The 23,053-nt window shown below is 36.0% G+C and overlaps 1 protein-coding gene and 1 pseudogene across 3 annotated transcripts in view; one reads left to right on the top strand and one right to left on the bottom strand.

Annotated features, from left to right (window-relative positions):
• Positions 1-4,909: 4,909 nt before the first annotated feature.
• On the top strand, positions 4,910-6,522 carry LOC308431907 (large ribosomal subunit protein uL18-like; annotated as a pseudogene). Its single transcript has 2 exons — positions 4,910-5,591; positions 6,341-6,522. The product of its transcript is annotated as a large ribosomal subunit protein uL18-like (transcript).
• Positions 6,523-8,497: 1,975 nt separating this feature from the next.
• The window catches only part of METTL15 (methyltransferase 15, mitochondrial 12S rRNA N4-cytidine), a 173,431-nt gene continuing 158,875 nt past the window's right edge, over positions 8,498-23,053 (bottom strand). For both annotated transcript variants that reach the window (XM_080931673.1, XM_080931672.1), the window contains exon 6: positions 8,498-9,998. In XM_080931673.1, coding sequence (XP_080787799.1) covers positions 9,556-9,998 — 443 coding nt within the window. In that variant the 3' untranslated portion in view covers positions 8,498-9,555. The remainder of the gene's footprint in view (positions 9,999-23,053) is intronic.

A 23,053-nucleotide genomic window follows, 5' to 3' on the forward strand; every position in this document is an offset into this window, starting at 1 on the left:
CATCTTTAGAAGTTCTTTTTTGGATAGTACTTTATCAGGGCATTTTATTTTAAACTTACATGTCTTCCACATATATATTATGGCTTCCAGTTTCATGTTTAAATGGGATTCCTATGTGTTAGGATGTATCTTTGCATCTATGTGTTTTTTATATTTTTTCTTTGGCTCTTTGTCCTATTTTTTTTTTTTTTTTTTGGTCCTATTCTCCTTGTTTTAAATTATTTTATTTTACTATTCTTTTGTTTTCTGTTTGTTTTCTAATGAGATACAGAAAGGATGTCAATATGGATAGGAGGGGAGGCAGGGAGAATATTGAAAGGGTTGGGAGAGGGGAAACCATATTTAGAATATATTGTATAAAATATACTTTCATTAAAAAATAGTAAAACTAAATTCTTATTTTACACAAAGAAGCTCCTTCTATACTTTGTTACAAAACCATAGGATGAATTGAAAGATGCAACACTTTTAAAGAATGAAATCACATATTTCTTGTTTGACAGTGATTCTTTACTCAGTAAGATACAGAAATTAGCTCAGATACATGTCATTCACCTGTAATTCCTAAACCTTGTAATTTTGCCAAGTTCTGTTAATTTTATATCTTAAGATGTGTATTTATATTATGTCCTGTACCCAAGATTACCGTTTATTGTAATCCTATGCTTATAGATTCAGCAGTATAGTCTCCATAGCAAATTACTATCAAGTATCAATTGTGCTGCAATGTTAAGTAGTTTATCAGAGAAGATTTCCTTGATGATCCTTGAGCCAAAGTCCTTGAAAGTGTCCATTATCTTTTCACTTGTCCAGTGTCTTTTCATTTTGGCATTTAATTCTTCTAGTAATTTTATAAGCCATTCCCCAGGACATTGTGGTGCTTTTTGGATTTATAGCTTGATGACTTTCATTGATTTTTTTCAGTGATTTTGCTTGTTTTTCTAACCATACTCTTTAACTATACTCTTTCCTTTCTCTTTATTTTCATTTGAAATCTCATTCCACTTCAGCCAGAATTCTAACTCGGAATCATATATCTGTCTTTTAGACACCCATATGTCTTATCTTTTATACACTCATGTCTTGTCTTTTACACATTAATGTCTGGTCTCTTACACACTCTCATGTCTTTGACACACATGAGTTGTTTTTTATACACTCACATGTGTTTTACTCACTAATGTACACACTCGCATTCCTGTCTTCTACATAATTCTATGTCTTCCCCACCTTTCCATTTCCTTTCAACACTTGGAGCTGCCTTTCAGACACTTCCCTTGGAGAACCCACACCCTGCCCACGACACATCATCATGTCTGAAACGTTCAGAGCTGCCAAGTTCTTAAGTCTGTGGACCTGAGCGCTGTTCAGCTGCACATGTTTCAGTTTTTACTCCTTCATTTTTGGGTCTCTTCATATCCTTTATACCATGCACTTAAGTTCACCATTGGGGATTTTTTTACTATTCACATTCTTCTCCCTTTAAAAATTGCATTGTCTCTTCATTTTGGGCAATTTTCTAAGTTATATACACTACACATAGAAACTTACACAAATTATTTTAGAAATGTGATTTTTCTCCTTGAGGGGATGGAAAATACTTTTGCCAAGAACTCTTGTTGATGACCCTAGTAACCTTGTATCTTAAGGTCTAAAACTCTCTGAAATGAAGATCGGTTTCTTCTCAACCCATTTAGTTCCATGTTCACATGTGCCCCCAAAGAGGTCACTTTGTGTTACTTCACTCAGATTTATGATAAGCTATGTTTTAAACCAAGATTTCTATTCTCAGCAAGATGTTTGATAGGTATTATATTGTCATTATCAAAGATGGTTTCCTACTTAGTAAATATGTTTAGGTCAATTAAAACTTTAATTTCTTCCATTTTAAACAAATGTGAAACAATGATACAATATTTGGTATGCTCTCTTTTATCTAAAAGATACTTAGTTACTTTGGCTTTGGCATATGGCCATTTTAACTCTGAGGGATTAGAGACTGGAGAGAGGAACAACATAGATTGAATTGATTCTTGGAAAATTGGTAACCTGTGGGAGGAGAAGCAAGGATTCTATTTTTTGTGATATATGGGAACAGAGAATAGGGAATGATGAGATTTATAAACACTGGGATCAAGGGAGGGGCAAGACTATAAGTATTCCATCCTAATAAAACACCTTTCTGGTCTGTGAAAAAAATAATCAGTTCATTCAAAATATCAATAATCTTTTCATTATTTACTGTCCGCTCCTTTGCAACACACATTCAACTGCTCTTTTCATCTTCATCCTGGTTTTATGAACTAGGCGTTTACTTATGTACATATTAAAGGTCTATTAAAATTGTATTCATGTGTTTCACATTGATGGTTCCCATGTTTGAGTGCATTGTTTTTTAATTAAATTCACTCTCTAGCTATCTTTTCTTCCCATAATTCTTTTGTCTTTAGCAATTGCTTTATTGCTTTCAGGGCCTCCTTTTGTTTTTAATACTTGTTGTTGCATATGAGAAAAGAATAGTCACTTGTCTTTCTGTGCCTGTGTTGTGTAGCCCTGGGACAGCATTCGTCTTAATATCTCAAAATTACTTAATCCTTTCCTTCTTAGAAGATTTTGACACATCAAAGTACATAGACACTGATAGGTAGGGACAAAAGTACACTTTGTCCAACCTAAACAATGTCAAACAACTTCAGCACCTAATTCTTTGGGTGTCGTCTTGGTTTTTATAAACAGTCGCACGAGCATCAGCTTTATCTTTTGAATACCTTTTCAACGTAAGACAAACACTGAAGGCTCTAAATAAAAAGCAAGTAGGAATTCTCAAATGAACTGATTGCAGTTTGTCAAATGCTGTGTGCAACAAAGGGCTACACTCACAGCAGCCAGGATACAGCACACATCCTTACTCATGCTGTGCACCAAAATCGGGCAGAACTTTCTAAATATCTGTCATCTCTGGGTTTTCACTGATTCTAGAATTGTTCATTGTCTCGCTTCATTCTTAGTTGTGATTTAATGCATAAATATTACCCCATGTCCTAGTAACTTCATTATAAAGTCTAAATAACCTTCTTATTGTGAAGTAAAATAAACAAGAGTTCAAGAAATTTAATAGCATACCTAAATTCATATATTCAGCAACCACACATGGTCCTGATGCTGATGCTCTTATTTCCTCTGCCATCAACAGTCTTATCTACTTGTACTGTTCCCCATGTTAGCACCAGTGATGCTTGGATGTCACTTTTTCTTACAAGGGTGGTGGAGCACATGTTGATCATTTAGTAATATAAGCCCTCACCTGACTAAGGCAGACAAGTGTTAATGAATAAAAACGGATAAAGAACAAGGGGTGCAGTTACTTACTCAAGAACCATAAATATCTCATGTGCTTGTTTGATTTTAGCTTTGCATATAAGCATTTGAGTAACCAGATACCTAATGAGGAAATTGTTAATGTTGGAGGATCTGTTCAGAAATTAAGGCAACATACTGCATAAAAGTATAAGATATTACCAGTGGGACAGTCTCCTAATACATACATCAAAGCATCACATAATTTGTTTTACATTTTGTCTAATAATTTGAATGGGATGTGAGAGGAAAGATGAAAAATTTTGTGATAGGCATTATAAATTACATTCAGTTATTTTCTAGAAATCACTTTATTAAATATTTAATTTTGAAATATTTAGTGTGATGAGTTTAAAAAGTAATGTGTATTTACACACTCTTAGAAATCTGTCAGATCACCTTGTCTTGTTAACCATTAGTTGAAAATCTATAAGTAAAATTGAACAAAAATATTAAAATATTTTGATTTTACAACCAAGCCTTTGAGGACATTTGTGAATGTTTGCAAATGATGTTCCACTTGATATTAAACACATGGAATTGTGTACCTAATTCAGGGTTTCTGTCACCACTTTATATTTATCAAGCATTCACAAAACTCCCTTGTTATTTTAATGGTTATCACATTTAACTGGAGCTTACCAAATATGTAAATTATCCACTAAAATATTGTAGCAATCATGAAAATGAGCTAAAAGACTTACATATTTAAAAAGATGTATAAATTAGTTTTTAAATTTACTTCAATTTATTTTCAGAGTTAATTAAAAATTGTCATACTCTATTTATATGATCGTGGGAGCAGTGGAGTATAGAAAGAAGAAATGCAAGTTTTGACGTTTTCCCTAAATGGCTAATTTTTCTACATGCTCAGTGAATGAGCAGTGTGTGTGTGTGTGTGTGTGTGTGTGTGTGTGTGTGTGTGTGTGTGTGTGCACGCCCACACATGTGCATATGTACTTTAATCATTACTTCTCATTAAGAATAATCCTCATAATTTTAAGGAAAAAATTTAGAATTATTCTTAAAAGTTTATATTATAGATTCATAATTATGTTATTTCAAAACAAAATGGTGATCTTTTTAAAAAACTTTTGGAAATATGGAACATTCTGCAGATTAAGGAAATAAGTTTTGCAAACATTTGTAATATTTCAAGTGATTTTATAAATAAATTACAGAAACTTAACTGACATATCGTATTCACCTATAAACTGCTGGCTATAGCTAATACTATAACACACACATACAAATACACATATTTATATATAACACAAACTATATACAAAGGCTATATAAAATACAAAAGACAAATTTAAAAATCTGCAGCTTCAAAAATAATGTAATGAATCATTTATAAAGATAGAAACAAAATGAATATGTACGAAAAGTTGCACAGTGATTAACTGTCATTATAGAAATCATAAACTGGGCTTGTGTACTGGCGGTGTGACATACTGGGCATGTGTATGCAACTGTGACCTTATTCCCTCTCCAGAGCCAACTCTGCGGGTCTGCGTGGAGCCGAGGTTGCGGGTCTCTGTTCCGCAGAATGGGATTCGTGAAAGTTGTCAAGAATAAGGCCTACTTTAAAAGATACCAAGTGAGATTTAGAAGGTGGCTAGAGGATAAAATGGATTACTACACATGGACGCGATTGGTGATCCAGGAAAAAAATAAGTACAACACACCCAAATATAGGACGATAGTTCATTGTAACTAACAGATTATTATCTGCCAGATTGCATAGGCCCGCATAGAAGGGGATGTGATCGTCTGCGCAGCACATGCACATGAACTTCCAAAGTTCGGTGTGAAAGTCGGCCTGACTAACTATGCCGCAGCCTATGGCACCGGCCTGCTGCTGGCCCGCAGGCTTCTGAATAGGCTTGGCATGGACAAGATCTATGAAGGCCAAGTGGAGGTGACGGGAGATGAACGCAATGTGGAAAGCATTGATGGCCAGCCTGGTGCCCTTACCTGTTGTTATTTGGATGCAGGTATTACCTACAACCCGCAATAGAGTTTTTGGGGTCCTGAAGGGAGCTGTGGATGGAGACTTGTCTGTCCCTCATAGTACCAAACGATTCCCTGGTTACGACTATGAAAGCAAGGAGTTCCATACAGAGGCACACTGAAAGCCCATCATGGGTCAGAATGTGGCAGACTACACACGCTACCTAATGGAGGAAGATGAAGATGTGTCTGAGAAACCGTTCTCTCAATACATCAAGAACGTGACTGGTGATTTCTTGAACTTCCTCATTTTCGGTTGTTATGTCTCCACTTTCATTCCTGATTTTGTTAATTTGGATACTCTCTTTGCCCTCTAGTTAGTCTGGCTAAGGGTTTATCAATCTTGTTAATTTTCTCAAAAGAACCAGCTCTTGGTTTTGTTGATTCTTTGAATGGTTCTTTTTGTTTCTATTTGGTTAATTTCTGCTCTGAGTTTGATTATTTCCTGCCATCTACTCGTCTTGGGTGTATCTGCTTCCTTTTGTTCTAGAGCTTTCAGGTGTGCTGTCAGGCTGTTAGCGTAACTCTCTCCAGTTTCTTTTTGGAAGCACTCAGTGCCATGAGCTTTCCTCTTAGTACTGTTTTCATTGCATCCCATAGGTTTGGGTATGTTGTGCTTTCATTTTCACTAAATTCTAGAAAATCCTTAATTTCTTTCTTTATTTCTTCTTTGACCATGCTATCGTTGAGTAGCGCATTGTTCAACCTTATGGCAATTTTTGCTATTTAAAAATCATTATGTTTAATCTTTACACACTAAGAAAACTTTGACTATTTCTATGTTACATTTTGTTTTACATGCACTTTATGCTCATTGCAACTAGTAACATTTAAATGCATGCTATCAAACCTTTAAAATAATCAAGTACTGACAAAATATATTCATATAGATTTTATGCCAAAATGCTTTTAAGAATCTGTACATGTATCTCTTTTTTAAAAAATAAAGTTGTAAGAAAAAAAAAAGAATAACGTAACCCCAGACACGATAGAAGAGGTGTATAAGAAGCTCATGCTGTTATCTGAGAGAATCCAGTCTATGAGAAGAAGCCCAAGAGAGAAGTGAAGAAGAAGAGGTGGAATCGTCCCAAAATATTTTTTTTCCCAGAAGGAGGCAAGCTTCCTCAGCGTTCAGAAACAGGCTGCTAAAAACTAAAGCAGTTTTCTATGAAGATTTTTTTTCATAAAGACAATAAACATATTGATCAAGTAGCAAAAATAAAATAAATCATGAACTGAAAACTTGAAATTCATTTTCATTTGACACATCAAATTAAGGCTATGCTCAACAAATCTGAGAAAGCAGCCACTAAGGCGAGTCAAACATGTTGTTTTAGCAAAGACTGCATGTCCATCATAAAGACTCATTTATTTTTGTGTAAGTACCCAACACTGTAGTTCCTAGTTTTCGTTTTCTGTATATTGTCTCAATTTCCCAAGACCATCCTCTAGATTTACATTTTTAAAATACATTCATGTATTTTATCATGAACTCCGCAAAAGCCTAGCAACAGAATATGGTACATATGTTTATTACAATAGGATTTTACAAGTAAATGCGATTGTTTTGGGATTTTTCTTATATATATTATATAAGATATTTTCCTGTTAGAGAGATTTTCCTGTGGTGGCTTTATGAAGTTATCAGTCACCAAGTTCAAAATAAGGGAAGTCCTGTAGCGGTATCTGTTGGGGCTGATCGTCACAACAGAGCATTTTGATTGCATTTGCTGTCGTTTGCTTGATGAGCAGTGAGGACACTAACAGGAAGCATAAAGATACATGTTTCAATGCTAGTTTAGTAACATGGCAGTTTATATGTATTTAGGAGGCAGTTAAATTCTGTGTCCATTTAGTAGAATAGTTGGATAATCTCCCCTAGGAACTATGGCCTATCCTGCCATAGGTTCCTGGTCCAGTAGACAGTAGCAGACATGGGCTCTAACTAATGGATGAGGCCTTTACTCTAATATAAAAGTGGTTGGAGTCTGATAATCCCAGAACCTTCATATTGTTCTTGCACCAGAGAGCCTATTTCTTCCAAGCCAGTCATCATAGTTCATAACTGTAAACTACTGATCACTTCTTTTCCCCAGAAGTCTACATGGTACAGCCCAGAAATATGAAAATTAGTCAATAGGGATGAAGCTTCCATGTCAATACCAGCTTGAATTCTCCATGTCCTGTCACTTAGGCATGTGGTATCTTCAAAAATAGGATCCTATCAAGTTCTGGACATCAACCAACAGCAATAGCATTAACCTGGATTGCTTGGGGAGCAAGGTATTCCCAGAAACCAGCAACTCAAAAAGTAACTCATACTTGGCACTGGACCTTTTATTTGATAGTTTATGGTGTCAGGGATGTATCATCCCTGGCACCATATAGGGTAACTCTATTTAAATTCATGTATGTATATATTTTAGAACTTTTTTAGACTCATGGCAGGAAGCTTCTATAGCAGCAGGTTTCCATGTCCTTCTCAAAGTCTTTAGTAGAGTTAGTTATCTTTCCCCATAGACCTTCTTCTACTCTCATAATTCTCGCTTAGCCTTTCCTCCTTCATACCATCTTACATCCCTCTTCTTTGGCTAAAGTTGGGTGTAATATCTGTTCTTACCAAGTGATCTTGGTAAGTTTCAATTTCTATATCCTTTAGGTTAAGATACTAACCACTTGTGTGTAATTGTGCATTTGTACTTTATCTTTTAAGAATTGTCTATTTATTAGTCCATGGATTAATCAAATTTACAGCATTTGTTTTTTTAACTGATTTTCATAATCCAAATGTCAGTTTTTGGAATTAGTTCCTAAGCTAGTGGGGAAAAATGGCAATGACAGTGATTCTAGTGTCAGAAGGTGGTGACAAGCAGAACTCTGCAGCTAAGTGGCAACTCAGTGTAGCCAACCAGTAAGCTCCATGCTGACTGTGATACTTTATCTCAAACTTCTCACCTACACAGAAACAAACACATGTACACACACCTGCACATACCTGTGCCCACACAAACATGTGAACACACATAAAGTATAGCATATATAAATAGAGGGATTTTATTCAGTCATAAATATTTTATTCTTGATTCTTTATTTTCAATAAAATGATGAAACTGGGTTATGTCAAGCAAAAAGGTCAGATTCATTAAGATAAAAACTGCATATTTCTTCTCATATGCAAAAGAAACTAGATTTAGACTTACACGTGTATATATACATATATATAACATATATATATATGTGTGTGTATGTATAAGCACACACATGGGTATTATACGTACACACAAACAGAAAGAAGGTGAAAGAAAAGGAAAAGCTCTGGAGGACGATAAATCCTTGTGACATGAAGCAGTATAAGTGACTGTTTTAGAGAAGTGAGAGACCAATGAACGAGGAATTAAAGAGAGAAGAGAAGTGGGAAGGATAAGAACTAATATCATGCTTTATTTTCACGAATATAATATTTAAAAATTAATTAAGGAAACAAAAATTCAAGATGAAACAAGTGATTACATTGTTTGCTACAGATATTGACCAATACTGCAGTAGATACACCCGACATCAAACAGATGTTCTGGACCTGCAATTTTCTGTGAGGGTTGTTAGGGCAGTTCGACATGCTTACTTTGCTATGTATGAAATATGGATCATATTGAAAAACGCCTTCAAATCAATTATGACGTCACTACTGAAGATCATCAGTATGGCATATTTTAAATAATGTTGAAAATTTTAAATTTGTAAGAAAGCTTACACTTGACAAAGCTATGGTAGGGGAAATTATAATCTATTCCATGATCGTCATGAATTATATAAGCCATAGAAAGTCCATTGCAAATGTGAATCTCTCAATTTGGAATTTAAGGCATACAGATATGCTTGAGTTTTCAAATTCAGATTAATACAATGTCATAGTTTTTCCATTTCTTCATAAAAGAATTACATTTTATAATTAAAATAAAATGCAGAGACCAACATTAACATAGTTTTCCATTCTTAAGACTCTGCTCTTGAGGTAAAGTTTTTATATCATGTTAAAACTTCTTACATTTTCTTCAGAGGAAAATAAAAGCTAGATACCATTAATGTCCAGACTACCCCATACTTACATTATGTAAGTATGCAGTTTTAAGTTAAAAAAAATACAAATATTGAGTCAAAACTGTGAGTCAAATAATAAGATCGTCATAGTTTGATGGCTGCTCTGAGCTTGGCTGAGCGCCCTCTGGGATTATCTTGCACATCTTGATCTTCTGGAGTAAGTACCCTCTTGTGTATCAGCTCCCACCTCTGAGGAGCTCTTACAGAGCTTCTCTCCTCAAGCCTGTGATCTGAGTCCAGTGGTGAAGTCAGCTTCGCCTTCTGTCTAATGCTTAGGTTAAATCTTTCACTCATGCTTATCCCAAGCAAAAAGCGCTTGACAATGCGATCTTCTAAGGAATGGAAGGAGAGGGCGACCAGGCGACCACCCGGTTTCAGAAACTTCTCCGCTGTCTTCAGTCCTGTATAGAGTTCATTGAGCTCATTGTTCACAAAGATGCGAAGAGCTTGGAAAGTCTTGGTGGCAATGTGGGTAGATCTTTGTAGCAAGTCTTTTCTTGCATATACAGCAGAGGGAGGAAAGGCACCTAGAGATATTTTGCAAGAATAAAGGAAGAAGAAAGGTAACATTAACATTTGGTATGTAAATGTTCTGGAGTATGACTTATTTATGCATATTTAAGAACTACATTTTCTGAGAAATTGTGACATTACATTCACACTTCCCTCTTATTTGAAGTTTTCTTCGTGGTTCAAAACCAAATGTCATAATAACTCAACAACAGTAATCGAATAAAGAGAGGGAAATAGGGTAGACATTTTGAAGACATTAACATAAAATTTCACAATGTTTCAAAAACCGTTAACTTACAGGAATAAGAAATATCACAAATATCACATGCTGCGATTAATATAAGGAAGGCCACTCCAGCTGCATCATAACTGTACATGCTCACGACAGTAAAAAAAGTAAAAACAACAGGAAAATAACAGATCTTCAGTGGGACACCGTGCAGCAAATATGAGATTGGGGAGTGCTCAGTCCTAAATAAGACACATGTATCCAGCCCTCAAAGTACAAGGATCTTCCTAAAGAGAGGCAGAAAGGCGCAAACAGCCAGTGGTGTTGGTGATGGTGGAGGTGGTTGACTTCAAGAAAACAGTGTTTTCTCACACAGCAGGACAGTCATGTATATGAACTCACAGTCACTATGACAGCATACATAAGACCCATGCAGGCTCAAGTCCAACAAACTGCCAGCACAGAGGAGGGCAGGTGGGTACCAAGTCCCACATCTTGCTAAGAATCTATTGGCATGTGACGGTTGTTGGCAGAGGGAGCTTCAGTTTTTTTTTTTGTTTGTTTGTTTTGTTTTTTGTTTTTGTTTTTAAATGACGTATTCCCTAGTAGACTGACCACAGATCTCATTCCTAAGACTGTTGGGCGACAGAAACTGGACTTTGGTAGGGGGAAAACATGTTCAATGTTTGGTGGAAAAGAATGGGCAGTCACTGTCCCCGTTCCCCTCACCACCTCCAGCAGTTGGGAGAGCTGGCCCTGGGGGCAAGAGAGCAGGAGAGCTGGGTTTGTACAGGGCCTGGGTAGCACAGTGGAGCTGACCCTGGCGACAGGCATGTGGATGAGCTGACCCCGAAAGCATGAGTGCATGAGAGCGGGCTCTGCAGTCTGTCCGCTGTGAGGTGGGATAGGCATAGGCATGACGCCCTCCACACCGTCCACTCCCCACCTTCAGTAATTAGGAGAATGGCCCTGATCATGAAAACTGAAGAGGTGGCCCTGCCTTTCACTGGCTACAGCACTTTCGAGAACAGGCCCTGGACCATGACTGGGCAGCACAGGAGAGCTGCCTCTGGGAGCAGAAGCACCAGTGAAGCAGTTATGCCCAAGGGTTAGGGCAAGAGTGCAGGAGCGCGAACCATGCCCCTCGGGTGAGCTAGCCAGGGCAAGGCTGGAGAGCTTACCCTGCTAGTGTGGGTGGAGAAGAGGTGGTGGGCTGACCAGGGCTTTTGAGTAGGCCCACCACAAAATCTACACCATGTATGAACTGCTGGAGCATGTGAAAGGGCTTCCCCTGCAGTTCCCCACGACACGGAGCAACAACATTGTGACAGAGGAGTCCTGATGGGGATTCAGTATTGATGGTGTGGCAGAAGCCAGAGGCCTCAGACCAGACCAATTTACTCACAGCAATAAACATTTGCAAGTAAAGATGTGTGGATATGTGGGACATACTGTGACGTACTCCAACTTCCACAGGGAGATGTTTGTAATTCTTTGTTGTATTTACTTTTATTTTATTTTGAGGGCGTTACGATGGCAGATACTAAGAGACAAGAGGAGGAGTGGGACTGGGATGGAGGGTGTGAAACTCACCAAGAATTAATACAAAGTTTTAAAAGGCTAAACAAAACAAACTAACAAGAATGAGAAGTCAGAGTAAGTAGTTATAAAATCCTCAAAGAATGAAAATATCACTTAAAATACACAAATCACAAATGATAAAAAGAAAAATGTAATTAATAAGCCAAGAGTCTAAAAATTAAAACTTTTGCTTCAAAAGATACTAAAAAAATCCACAGAGAGAAATAAATATTAAACCACAAATCTAATGAGATTTGAGTCTGAGACATAGAAAGCAAGCAAACTGTAGAATGACAGAAAATACTGTCTCCATAATACCTTGCAGCAAGAGCATGTGACCAAACTTGCTCTGTTGTAGCTCAAGGATTGGGATGAACAAAAATGTTGATTTTTACATAAGCTTACACTGGCAAATATGTTAATAGATTGTAGAAATTTCAATGAAATTATACAAGAACTTTACCTGTTGGAACAGGTCATTAGTGAATATTTCACAAAAATTACATTTCCATTCTGTTTCTTATGAATGAACATCAAGGGGAAAACTGGAATCCTAGTATTTTAATATCTTTCATATGTTTCTTGCAAAAAAGGAATTATATAAGGACATGTATGCTTAGCTCGTAATTCATAGTGGTTGCAGTGTGGGGACAGCCAGCATTGTACTTTTCTCTGTAACTGAATCGTAGGAGAGAGGGGTAACATGAGCACCGGGGGATCTAAATGAGCAATCACTGTGATGAGTACACTCTGTCCCCGTGAAAACAACATGCGAGAGAAGGTCAGACTGTACACAGTTACACTCTAACCTGCTGTGTCTCTCAGAAACAAGATGCCACGTGGCCACCATCCAAACAAAATTGCCAGGTCAACTTTTTTTCAATCTGCTAACTGAATGCTCTTATTTTAAAGGAAAAAAGAATTCTAAGGATCTAAACAAAATACAGTGAGAAATTATTTGAGGCTTAGACTTGGAGGAAGCTTGAGTAAGACAGGGTTTCGAGCTGTTTCAAATTTTACATAATTCAACACTAATGTTCAAAAGAGGAAAGCCAAGTAAAGTACATTTTAAAGAACATATATTTTTATACAAAATAACAAACATTCATATGGCCAATGAGTAAGCAAATATTTCGGAGTGCTTTGAAATGATTTATATGTTTTCTTACCATCATTTTTAAATTTTACAGAACTTAAAAGCATGGCTATACATTGTAATCACTAAACTAGTTATTTTAAAACAGAATTTTCATTTTAAACAGATTCATTTCAGGATATAGTATTAAACACAGTACCGAGTTATCCACAAATGGCATTATGTTAAATGAATTCACAAAATAGGGAAAATCAGAAAGCATAGTATATTTTTATAGGCTACTGTCAATAAATATTTTTGAAAATAATAAAAGAATGTTTTATAAAAAAATAATCAGAATAACCAAGTGGTGTCTGTAGTAATCACAGAAATTCTAATATAAACAATAGCACTGGTTTATAAATTATGAAAGGCATTTTGGTTTCTCAGACACATGGCACCTTCTTAAGGCCTCAGAATAGAAAGTTCAGAATTCGGAGAATGTACAAGAATGAGCTGTAAAACTATGAGGCTCTTGACTGATTCTTTTAATCTGAAAAAATCTATTTTGATTTCAAAGTAGGAACACAAAGGAGATTTTTGTTAATGTTCTCTATAACAAATCCACACCAGCTATATCTATAGTACATGGAAACCTGTAGCTGACGAATCAGCAAGCTTGTAATCAGACCATCTTTTCATCAATAAGGTCCAATTTGACCTTTGCAATGCCAGTTACAGAAAATGAACACAAAATCTTTCAATTATCTTTCAGCCTTAATGACAACAAGGTATTATTAATCTATAAAGGTTTCATTCTCGGGCTCTGTGACTAATATTAGTGGAATTCTGATGTGGACTACATTCATTGAATTTCTTAGAGAGGATTTTTAGATATGGGTCAGTAACTCTTATCATTAGAGGACAGGGGACAGTGGGCTTTGTGAAACACTTTGCTATTGCTCAGAGTATCTGTAACACAGCTTCCTCTGTTCTGGATTAAGTAATTTCCATGACTCCTTTTTATTAGAATCTGTGTTTTGTTTTGTAGCTTATAGGAGAGAAGAAAGCTGGATAATGTAGATTGTATGAAATAAAATTAAATGAGAATAAGAAGGGGGGATTGGGATGATGGCTCAGATAATGGAGTGCCTGTGCAAACATGAGTTCAAATACCCCGTATCTAGTAAAAACCTGGCCCAGTGGGACATTTATACATGGGCCTAGAGATAGTTGGATCCCAGGGTTTCAAGAGCAACTCCATATAGCCAAACTAATGTGCTTCAGGTTCATGAGAGACCCTGACTCAAACAGCAAGAACTGAGGAAGCACCAGCTTCTACATATAAGCACACATGTGTACACACACACACACACACACACACACACACACACACACACACACAAATAAGGTAAGCATAAAAGAACAGAGCTCAAAGCAGTATGAACAAAGCATCACTTAGCAATACTACAAAAAAGAAAGAAAGGAAGAGAGAAAGGAAAAAAAAGAAAATGCCTGCTTAAGGTGACATGAAGGATTAGTTAAAGCTTCTTTTAAAACTTATTAAGCCGAGAGGGAAGCACATATGAAAGCCTTCAAATGGGTTTCTTATTGCAGTCATTGTTGGAGGGCTAGGGCAGAGTTCTCATGCTCATCAAAGTTAGGTAGAACACCTACTTACAAATCACTAGGCAAAACTGATTCAAAATCATATCAGATTTGGTGGCTTCTTGATAGATAAGGCTATAAGAAAGGGGATATTAATGAATGTGAGACATGCTCCATGCCTTTGAGGAGCTCAGTTTTGCAACCCTTCACCCTAATCTATCCTCCCAGGGGCTTTTCATTAGAAATGGAACTTATCTGTCTGTTTTTCCATTTCCGGAGTTTAATCATAAGAGTCTAGTATACCTAATTCATTCAATTATGGAATAGAGTAGCTAAGATAGAAAATATGGTCTCAACCACAATTTGAGTGATTTGGATTTGTAAAGGGAGATTTGTAGTACATGGAAAACCTTTTTGGTGTTTTAAATTCCATTAACAGACTTGGCTACCCTAGGACAATGTATATTAGTTCTATGTGGGAAAAAGCATGCTTAATCCAAGTAGAACTCATTGCAACAAACTCTTCACAGTTACCCGTTATCTACCCAACTCATTAATTTGTCTCTGATTATCTCTACAAAAAGAGATGCTTGCTGTTTTCTCCTCCAGCCCTAGCATGTGACAGATAAGCCTGCCATTCTTCCCCTTTAGCTCAGATCTGCTGGCTGTAGTACATCTGACAGAACAGAGACGGCTGGCGCTACTCTTGACCCAGTAAAGCAGCTTCAGGGGTTCATTATCGAGATGCCAGTACTTTACAGAAGCTTGTTTTCAGGTCAAGGGAAAACGTTATTTTTTAACTTAATTTTTTCCATACAATATATTTTGATCTTGATTTTCCCCTTCCCCAACTAAACTACTTCCAGACCCTTCCACTTTCCTACTCACCAACTTCATGTTCTCTTCTTCTCCCCTCTCTCAACCAAGCAGACAAACATTTATAAAAATCAAAATCCTACATGCTGAAGGTGCATTCCAACAGAAAAGGAGCTCCAAGATTTTATTTATAGTAATTCTTTCACAGAAAAAATAACTTTGAAAAAAATCACTCTCCCAAATAAGAGATATTCTTCAAATACATATAAATTTACATGGTTTATATTCTAAGTAAGTTTATAAATATATTAACTTAATTAGAAAATAACTTGTGTATTTTCCATAATTATAATGTGGTACAGGTCTCATGCAGAAGCATCAAAGTGACTAACAGTTTGTGAAATAAAACATACAAACATGCATGTGAATGTATGTTTTCTATTTATCTTCTGTACATGAAACTTTAAAAATATACATAAATAAGACCAATAAACTATAAAAATGAGTGAGAAAAAAATCAAAATAAATAGCACAAAAATTGCTCAAAATGAAATTAAACAAAAAGTTCACAAAAGTACATAGAGTTCATTTTATGTTGGCCAGTTACTCATGTGCATGGGCCTGCCCTGGAGTGTGCCTGATCGACAGAGCCATGGACACTCCATTAGAGAAACTAATTTGCTCTTTGCAAGTGGCTATTGATTACAAATGTCTTCTCCTGGACTCCCTGTGCATTTCCCCCCTCTGAGTGCTGAGACCACATCTGGATTGAACCTGAGAAGGTCCCGTGTATTTTGCCACAATACTTGTGAGTTTGTGCCAGAGATGTTTGGCACACAGCCAAGTATTTACTAAATAAACGTATATTCACTAGATAATTAATACATAACAGACTCGAAGAAAGGAAGTGTACTTTTCTTCCCATCCTTCAGGGCATTATAAAGAGCAAGACTTTCTATGAATGAGTGAATACATGAAAAGCAAAAACACTGTGAGCTACGGAAAACATGACAACCGTTACAAACAAAATCATGACAGAGGTCCAGACCACTGTGTCAAATGTGATTGTGGGTACTAAATTAGGATGTTAATGGGGCAACTGAGCCCTCAAATTTGCTAGCAATCTCATTGTCTCAACAAACACGATTGCATGGATTTAATTATAAGGGATAATGATCGGGCTTGGCCTTAACTCATCAAGCATTTGCACATCTAATGGAGCACCTGCAGATAATTTTCACTTCAGAAAATGCAAACTTGCAAACCTTTATTATAGGAGAAATTGTCAACATCCAAGTCGAACATAATGTTTACATATTTCTTTTGCAAAATAAAAATAAAATTGGAAAGTTACGTTTAAATGTCATTAAAATCTTAAACAATTTCAACTGCATAAACATAGCCATAGTTTAAAAGAAAATTCAAAAGCTAAAGAAATGCTGCTGTGCACAAAATAAACAGTTAATATAATTACTTTAAGAACTCTTCCTCGCAGTGTTTCACGGTCTAAACACTATAAAATGCAAGCTCCTTTTGTTGTACATCGCCATGACTGCTACCATTGACATCCGGAAGGTGTGTTGAATAGCATGTCCTGCATGAAAAATGATAATGGCTCTGATGTTTGCAACTAGTATCTATAAATTAAAGCATCATTCGTGCTTTGTAATTATATTCATTAAACCCTAACTCCTTTCATAACAATAAAAAAAGAATTCTTCCTCAAGAGTCACTCAAAAGGCTATTTCCTGTCTTGTTACATATATATTCACACCTACCTGAATGTACACATATATAGCATATATAAGAGAAGGTTCTGCAAAATGGTCTGTCACAGGTTTTGCTTCCATACCTTACTTTAAAACAATTTCAGCTGAATAGATATTTCACAATTAATTCTGTTCATTCATTTACCCAGTGTTTATATTGACATACAAATGTAAGAGAGCTCAGAATATCTTCATAAATAAGGTAAAGGTGCATTTATGCTGGTGAGATTCATGTTGCCACCGTAATAGCAACATATAAGATATTTCCTATTTTGTTATCACAAAGGATCTGTAATAAACATATATATTACACAGTTTATGTTTCTAGATGACACAAAATATCTAAAATGTATGTCAGTTGGAATCTGAGCCAAGTGTTTAGCCCTGTAAGAGAACCTTGTGTGTCCATACATAAAACTGGAATTGTTTAGGTCAAAGGGTATTTATGCCCATTTAAATTTGGATCAATACTTCTAAATTTACCCTCTAAGTAGATTGCACCAATTTACTCCCATCAATAGTATATTATAGAGTCAATCTCCCCACATCCTTGCCAGTACTAGGAACGATCACTCTTCAGCCCTGACTAGTCTAATAGTAGGCAAATGATAGTGTTCGGTTGTTTTAATTTGCATTCTTGGCAATTAGTAGGTTTGGGCATCTTTTCAAATCTAATAGCCGTTTGATTCCGGCTGTAAATTGCTTGAATAAATCTTATGCTCATCTTCTTAATGTGATACAGCTTTTTTCTTTATTGATTTGGAAGGCTTATTTATAAAATAATAATATTAACCCTTGGTCTCTCATAGATAAATCATTTCTTTTTCTGACTTTGACCTCAATTTTGTAGATTTTGTGCTATACAGAAACTAAGGATTTTGTGGTGTGAGGACTGAACCACAGCTCAGGGGGAAAAAAAAAAACTCTGTACGTGACAAATTGTACGTGTGTGTGTGTGTGTGTGTGTGTGTGTGTGTGTGTGTGTGTGTTTATATATATATATATGCAGGTATGTGTGCCTGTGCAAGCTCATGGGGAGGCCAAAGGAGGTCATAGGATATCTTCTTCTTTTGCTCTCCTCCTGATATGCCTCTAGACAATGTCTCAGAACCAGGAGCACACTTCTGGGCTAGGCAAGCTGCCAGAAAACTTCCATGGTCTGCCTGTCTTCACTCCACAGTCCTTGGGGTTTAGCCAGACCTGACTGTACATGGTTGCTGGGAATGCCATTCAGGGTCTTATGCTTGCAACACATACACTCTCAGCAACTGAGTCATTTCTTTGCATCCCACATTAACTGATTTATTTAAGGTATATCACAATGAGGAATACCTATACCTGTCCAACATTATCAGCTTTATGTTTAGTATATTTCTGGTTTTATTTATATGCTTATGTATTTAATTCACATGAATAGTAACTTTTATTATATAATGAGCATTAGCACACATTGTCTCATTGAACTACAACTCAATTCTGATGATAGATGGCATTTCAAAATACAGATGAAAGTGTTCCAACATTCTCAATTCTCTTTTCTTAATGTATTTCTCTATCTTTTCTACCAATACAAGATTATTTTAATTACTGGCCATGGTAACTATTTTAGTCCATAATTGACCTTCTTTTCAAAGTTGTGTTGGATATTTATCTTGCATTTATCACTCCAAATTAAATAAATACTTAATGAAGCATGCAAAAAGGGTGGTAGTATAATTAGAACTGCAGTAAATTTCTAGAATTAAATAATAATCAACATTCTCATAATATTAAACTAATAAATCTAAACAATACAGTATTTCTGCTCACATTTTACATGTTGTCACTAGACTTTAAAAGCTGTTGCCATCTAAGTCATGTTCAAGCATTTGTAAGTACATGATTTACACAAGCACATCTTAATCACTTCTAAGGAAAAATATAGGAATCGTTATGCTTTTATCAAGACAGCACTGGTAAAAGAAACAGTGCTGAACCTCAGAAAAGCCATTGTCCTTGTGGTTGTAGGTATGAGGTAACAGGCTTAGCTTCTGAGTTTGTCTTCCCATTGCAAGATGTCATATTTATAGCTCTGGAACATGGGATTGTTGTAAAACCAAACAAAATATTAAAAGCAATCAAGAGCATTTAGTATACATTTACTCCACCCACTCTTAATGTCCCAGGTGGCTACTATTCACACATAGACATCTTCCCTATTCTAAGGTGTAAAACAGAGTAGGTAAAGAAAGAGTACACTAAACATTAAGGATTTTCCAAACATCTATTCTGGACTAATATATAGGACAGTAGGTCAGAATAAAAATAAAGTACAAAAGGTTTCTAATGCAAATTAATGGAATGGTATAGCCTCAAATTTACAAAGTAGTGTTTATATATTAAAAGAATGAGAATTCAGAATTATTTTTCTTTTGATGTTGACTATTTAATAACTGATGCTATGAATAAGTACCTGAGCTTCATTAACATAAACCATACAGATCATGTTTCAACCATCTGGTCAGGAGATTATTTTCCACAATTAAACTTTTAGATTTCTCATGCAATACAATTTATACAACTTGTATCCTGTAATTTTAAAAGTACAAAATTTTGTTTTGGTTTTTACTTTTTTTCTTTTTCTGTTGCCTTTTGTTTTGCTTTTTGTTTTCGTTTTCATAGCATATCTTACTACACAGGTATCTTCTTTCTTAAACATAAGTTCTACAACAATAAAATATATTGTGAGTCATTTTAATACACTCCTTTGTTTTCATGGACTTGCCCTGCTAGTTTAGTTTGCCTATTAGCTGAAGTGCATCTAAAGTTACCAGTAGAAAATCTCTAGACTAAAGTAATTACAGTCCATAATGTCACATGAAATATTCTACAAAACCCAAGAGATGCCTACGCTTAACAATACATCACTCATTCATTTAGCCAATACTTAGTAGTCTAAATACTGAGGCTAAAAACACTTTAGTAGTCTAAATATTGAAGATAAAAGTTTGAAGGTATGTTACCACTGACCTCAATAAATTCTTAGATAACAATTTCTTATTAAAACCCTTAAGAATGACTATCAAACCTTTTAAAGAATTAAGTACTGACAAAATATATTAATATATTTTCATGTTAAAAATGCTTTTAATAATCTGTACATGTATCTTTGTTTTGTTTTTTTTTTTAAATAAAGTTGTAAGAAAAAAAAGAATGACAAGCAGATGCCATGGTAACGCCTATCAAAGATATAGTGCAGAGTAACAAAGGAGCAAAAAAAGAAGACATCTGACTGTCTACATTTTCTAACCTGGCTTTTCCAGGAAACTGGCTTAGTGAAAGGTAACACTCTAAAATCCCAACAAAGCAACAGATTGTTTATGTCAAGTAAGTACAGAAAATCCTGCATATCATACTCCCCCCTCTGCAAACCCACAGCATCCATGGCAAAGTCTTAAATCTAACTATTCAAAGTTCTTTAGTCAATGTTTCTCAAATATTATGTGAGCCTGTGTGTGTGTGTGAGAGAGAGGGGGGGGGAGTGGAGGGGGGAGGGACAGAGGGGGGGAGGGAGGGAGGGGGGAGGGAGAGAGGGAGGGGAGGGAGGGAGGGGGGAGGGAGTATTAAGTGGAGGAGCTAGCCTTAAATATTAAGTATTTCCTCAACGGCTTTCTGCTTTATAAATTAAGGCAAGGTCTCTTGATAAAAACGAAGCTTAGCAATTCAGGCTAATTTAGCTAGGCATCTTAGCCTTGATCCTCTTGTCTCTGCCTGAAAGTCACACACAGGGCTCTATGTGGATGGTGGGCATCCAAACTCTAGTCCTGGGTTTGCATGGGAAGCACTTAATTCACTAAGCTATCTCTCCAGTTATTTTTATTTCTAACACCAGTAACTCCATATAATTTGTTTTACAGGTAGCATACATGGGGAAATGCTGAAAGCAAATTCTGTTAACCATGTTTATGCACTCTAATTATATCAATAAATTCCTACCCAAATTATGAAAGATAGGAACCAGATATCCTTATATGCAATTAAACTAACAAAACAAGACAAACAAAAAAGCAAAACCAAAAAATCCAAAGGGTCAACAACTGCTTCTACAATTTGTAGGTACTGGATGTGGATGAAACTCAGGTTCTTTAAAACACCAGTTATCTGTTTTTTGGGTAACACATTGCGTATCAAACCACTCCAGAAGAAAACTAAGATTTCTGAGGGTAGTTATTGGACATTTACTAAAGGATATTCAGATCAGCACTATTTGTTGCTGTTGTTAAATTTAAATCATATCTGTTTGCATATAATTCAGTGTCCTTAGGATGACTTTGGGCTGGAACGCGTTCAAATAAGGCAAACTTTTAAGATGGTTTGTTCAGCAAATCTCCTTATCTCCCTTTTCCTGATTAGGAAGAAAGGAAGCTAAAATGATAGCACCAGGTTCAGAGTGCTTTCACATGGGCTTTGAGTCCACGTCAGGTGTTTTATGCAACAATCTCATCTTCTGGGAGAAAACAAGTATAGAATCTTTACTCTAAACCTGAATAACTTGTTACTGAGAGAAGTTTTAATGGACGCCAAATCTCGTTGCATCAGGTTGCAAGAGTTTGGCTTTCTCTTTGCATATCCCTGGGGGGAAATGTGCATTGTCTGCCCTAAGGACTGTGCATCTGGTGAAAGCAGCAACTACCCTGGTCTCATAACCTGGGAATGGAAATGAATACCTTTTTGGCTTTTGTCTTTCTCATTCTATTGAAAATAACTTATTGTTAGCTCAGGTTATTAGACTGCATTTGTCTCCCCTTTTCATCTGCTTCCTTGATAGTGGAAAGTTTATAAAAGCGACAGTTGTGACTGGTGCCATTATCTAGACTTTTGGATAGGTGCAGATTACACGTATTTGATTAAGAATCAAGATGCATTCAATTCACCCGTTGGGAAGGATGTGCTCTACAGTTGTATTTATGTTTTTAAAAGGTTTGCTGAATATGTTCCAGCTAAGCCAACATAGGGAGAAGAAAGCTTATATACAAATGAAAGAAAGGATTTTTTTTTCTGGCAAAATTTTGAGTAATTAAGTCCTATCCCTTTTATTTTCTTTAAAGCTTCTTCAGAAATTTTGACAGAGGAAGTAAAATATTTTCCAAACATTTCTTGTTATACATTCATCATAAACACATGGTTTCAGTAGGAAGGCATGCCTGGTGTTCTCTGTCAGCCACTGCACACCCTCTCCATTGACTAGGATGCCTTCTCTTTTTTCTTCAAATTCCCATCTACTAATCCTTAATACTCACCAAACACCTCATTTGTTTTTTCAACAGATGTTTCAGTTTAGTACTGGGCACTACATGTTTCAGCTCATACTAGACTATAAATTCTTACTTACAGTCTTCTAATTTTTATTTCTCAATTCTAGGTATAGAGACTTGTGAGTGACAAAGAGGAAAACCCACTGGATAGAAGGTATCTTTCCCATCTGAGTCAGACATAGTGATGAACAGGGAATGGTAGTAACTTCAGGATCTCTTCTTAAGACTGTTTATATGGCCATACCCCTGTCTCCATCACATTTTCAAATGGCCCTGAAACCCCAAATAAGGTGAGTTCCCCTGAAAGCAAACTATGGTAGCTCAACGGTTCCTTCCTGATTCCCCACTTTAAAGCATGCCGACCTGAGGGCTCAGCTTTCCTCACCACTTCATACCACCAGTTCATGGGTTCCAAATTTCTTTCTCAGGTCATCTAAGAAGCTAGAAACTCTTAGTGAACTGTCAGTTTTCTTCCAGCTCACAAAGGATTCCACATTAAAGGAAAAAATTGTGCTCAGTAGCAAGTCTATATAACATATGATAATGGAACTCAATTTGTATGTGAAAGCAATTTGATTTCAGTAATAAAAAAATGCCATCTTTTTACTAGATAAATGATTCGGGTTCCACAGAGAAATTAACATTTTTAGTTTTAGGATAGGCTAGTGCTACTTACACTTTTTAAAATGTAATACAT

Source organism: Micromys minutus, assembly GCF_963924665.1.
Source record: "Micromys minutus genome assembly, chromosome: 17".
NCBI lineage: Eukaryota > Metazoa > Chordata > Mammalia > Rodentia > Muridae > Micromys > Micromys minutus.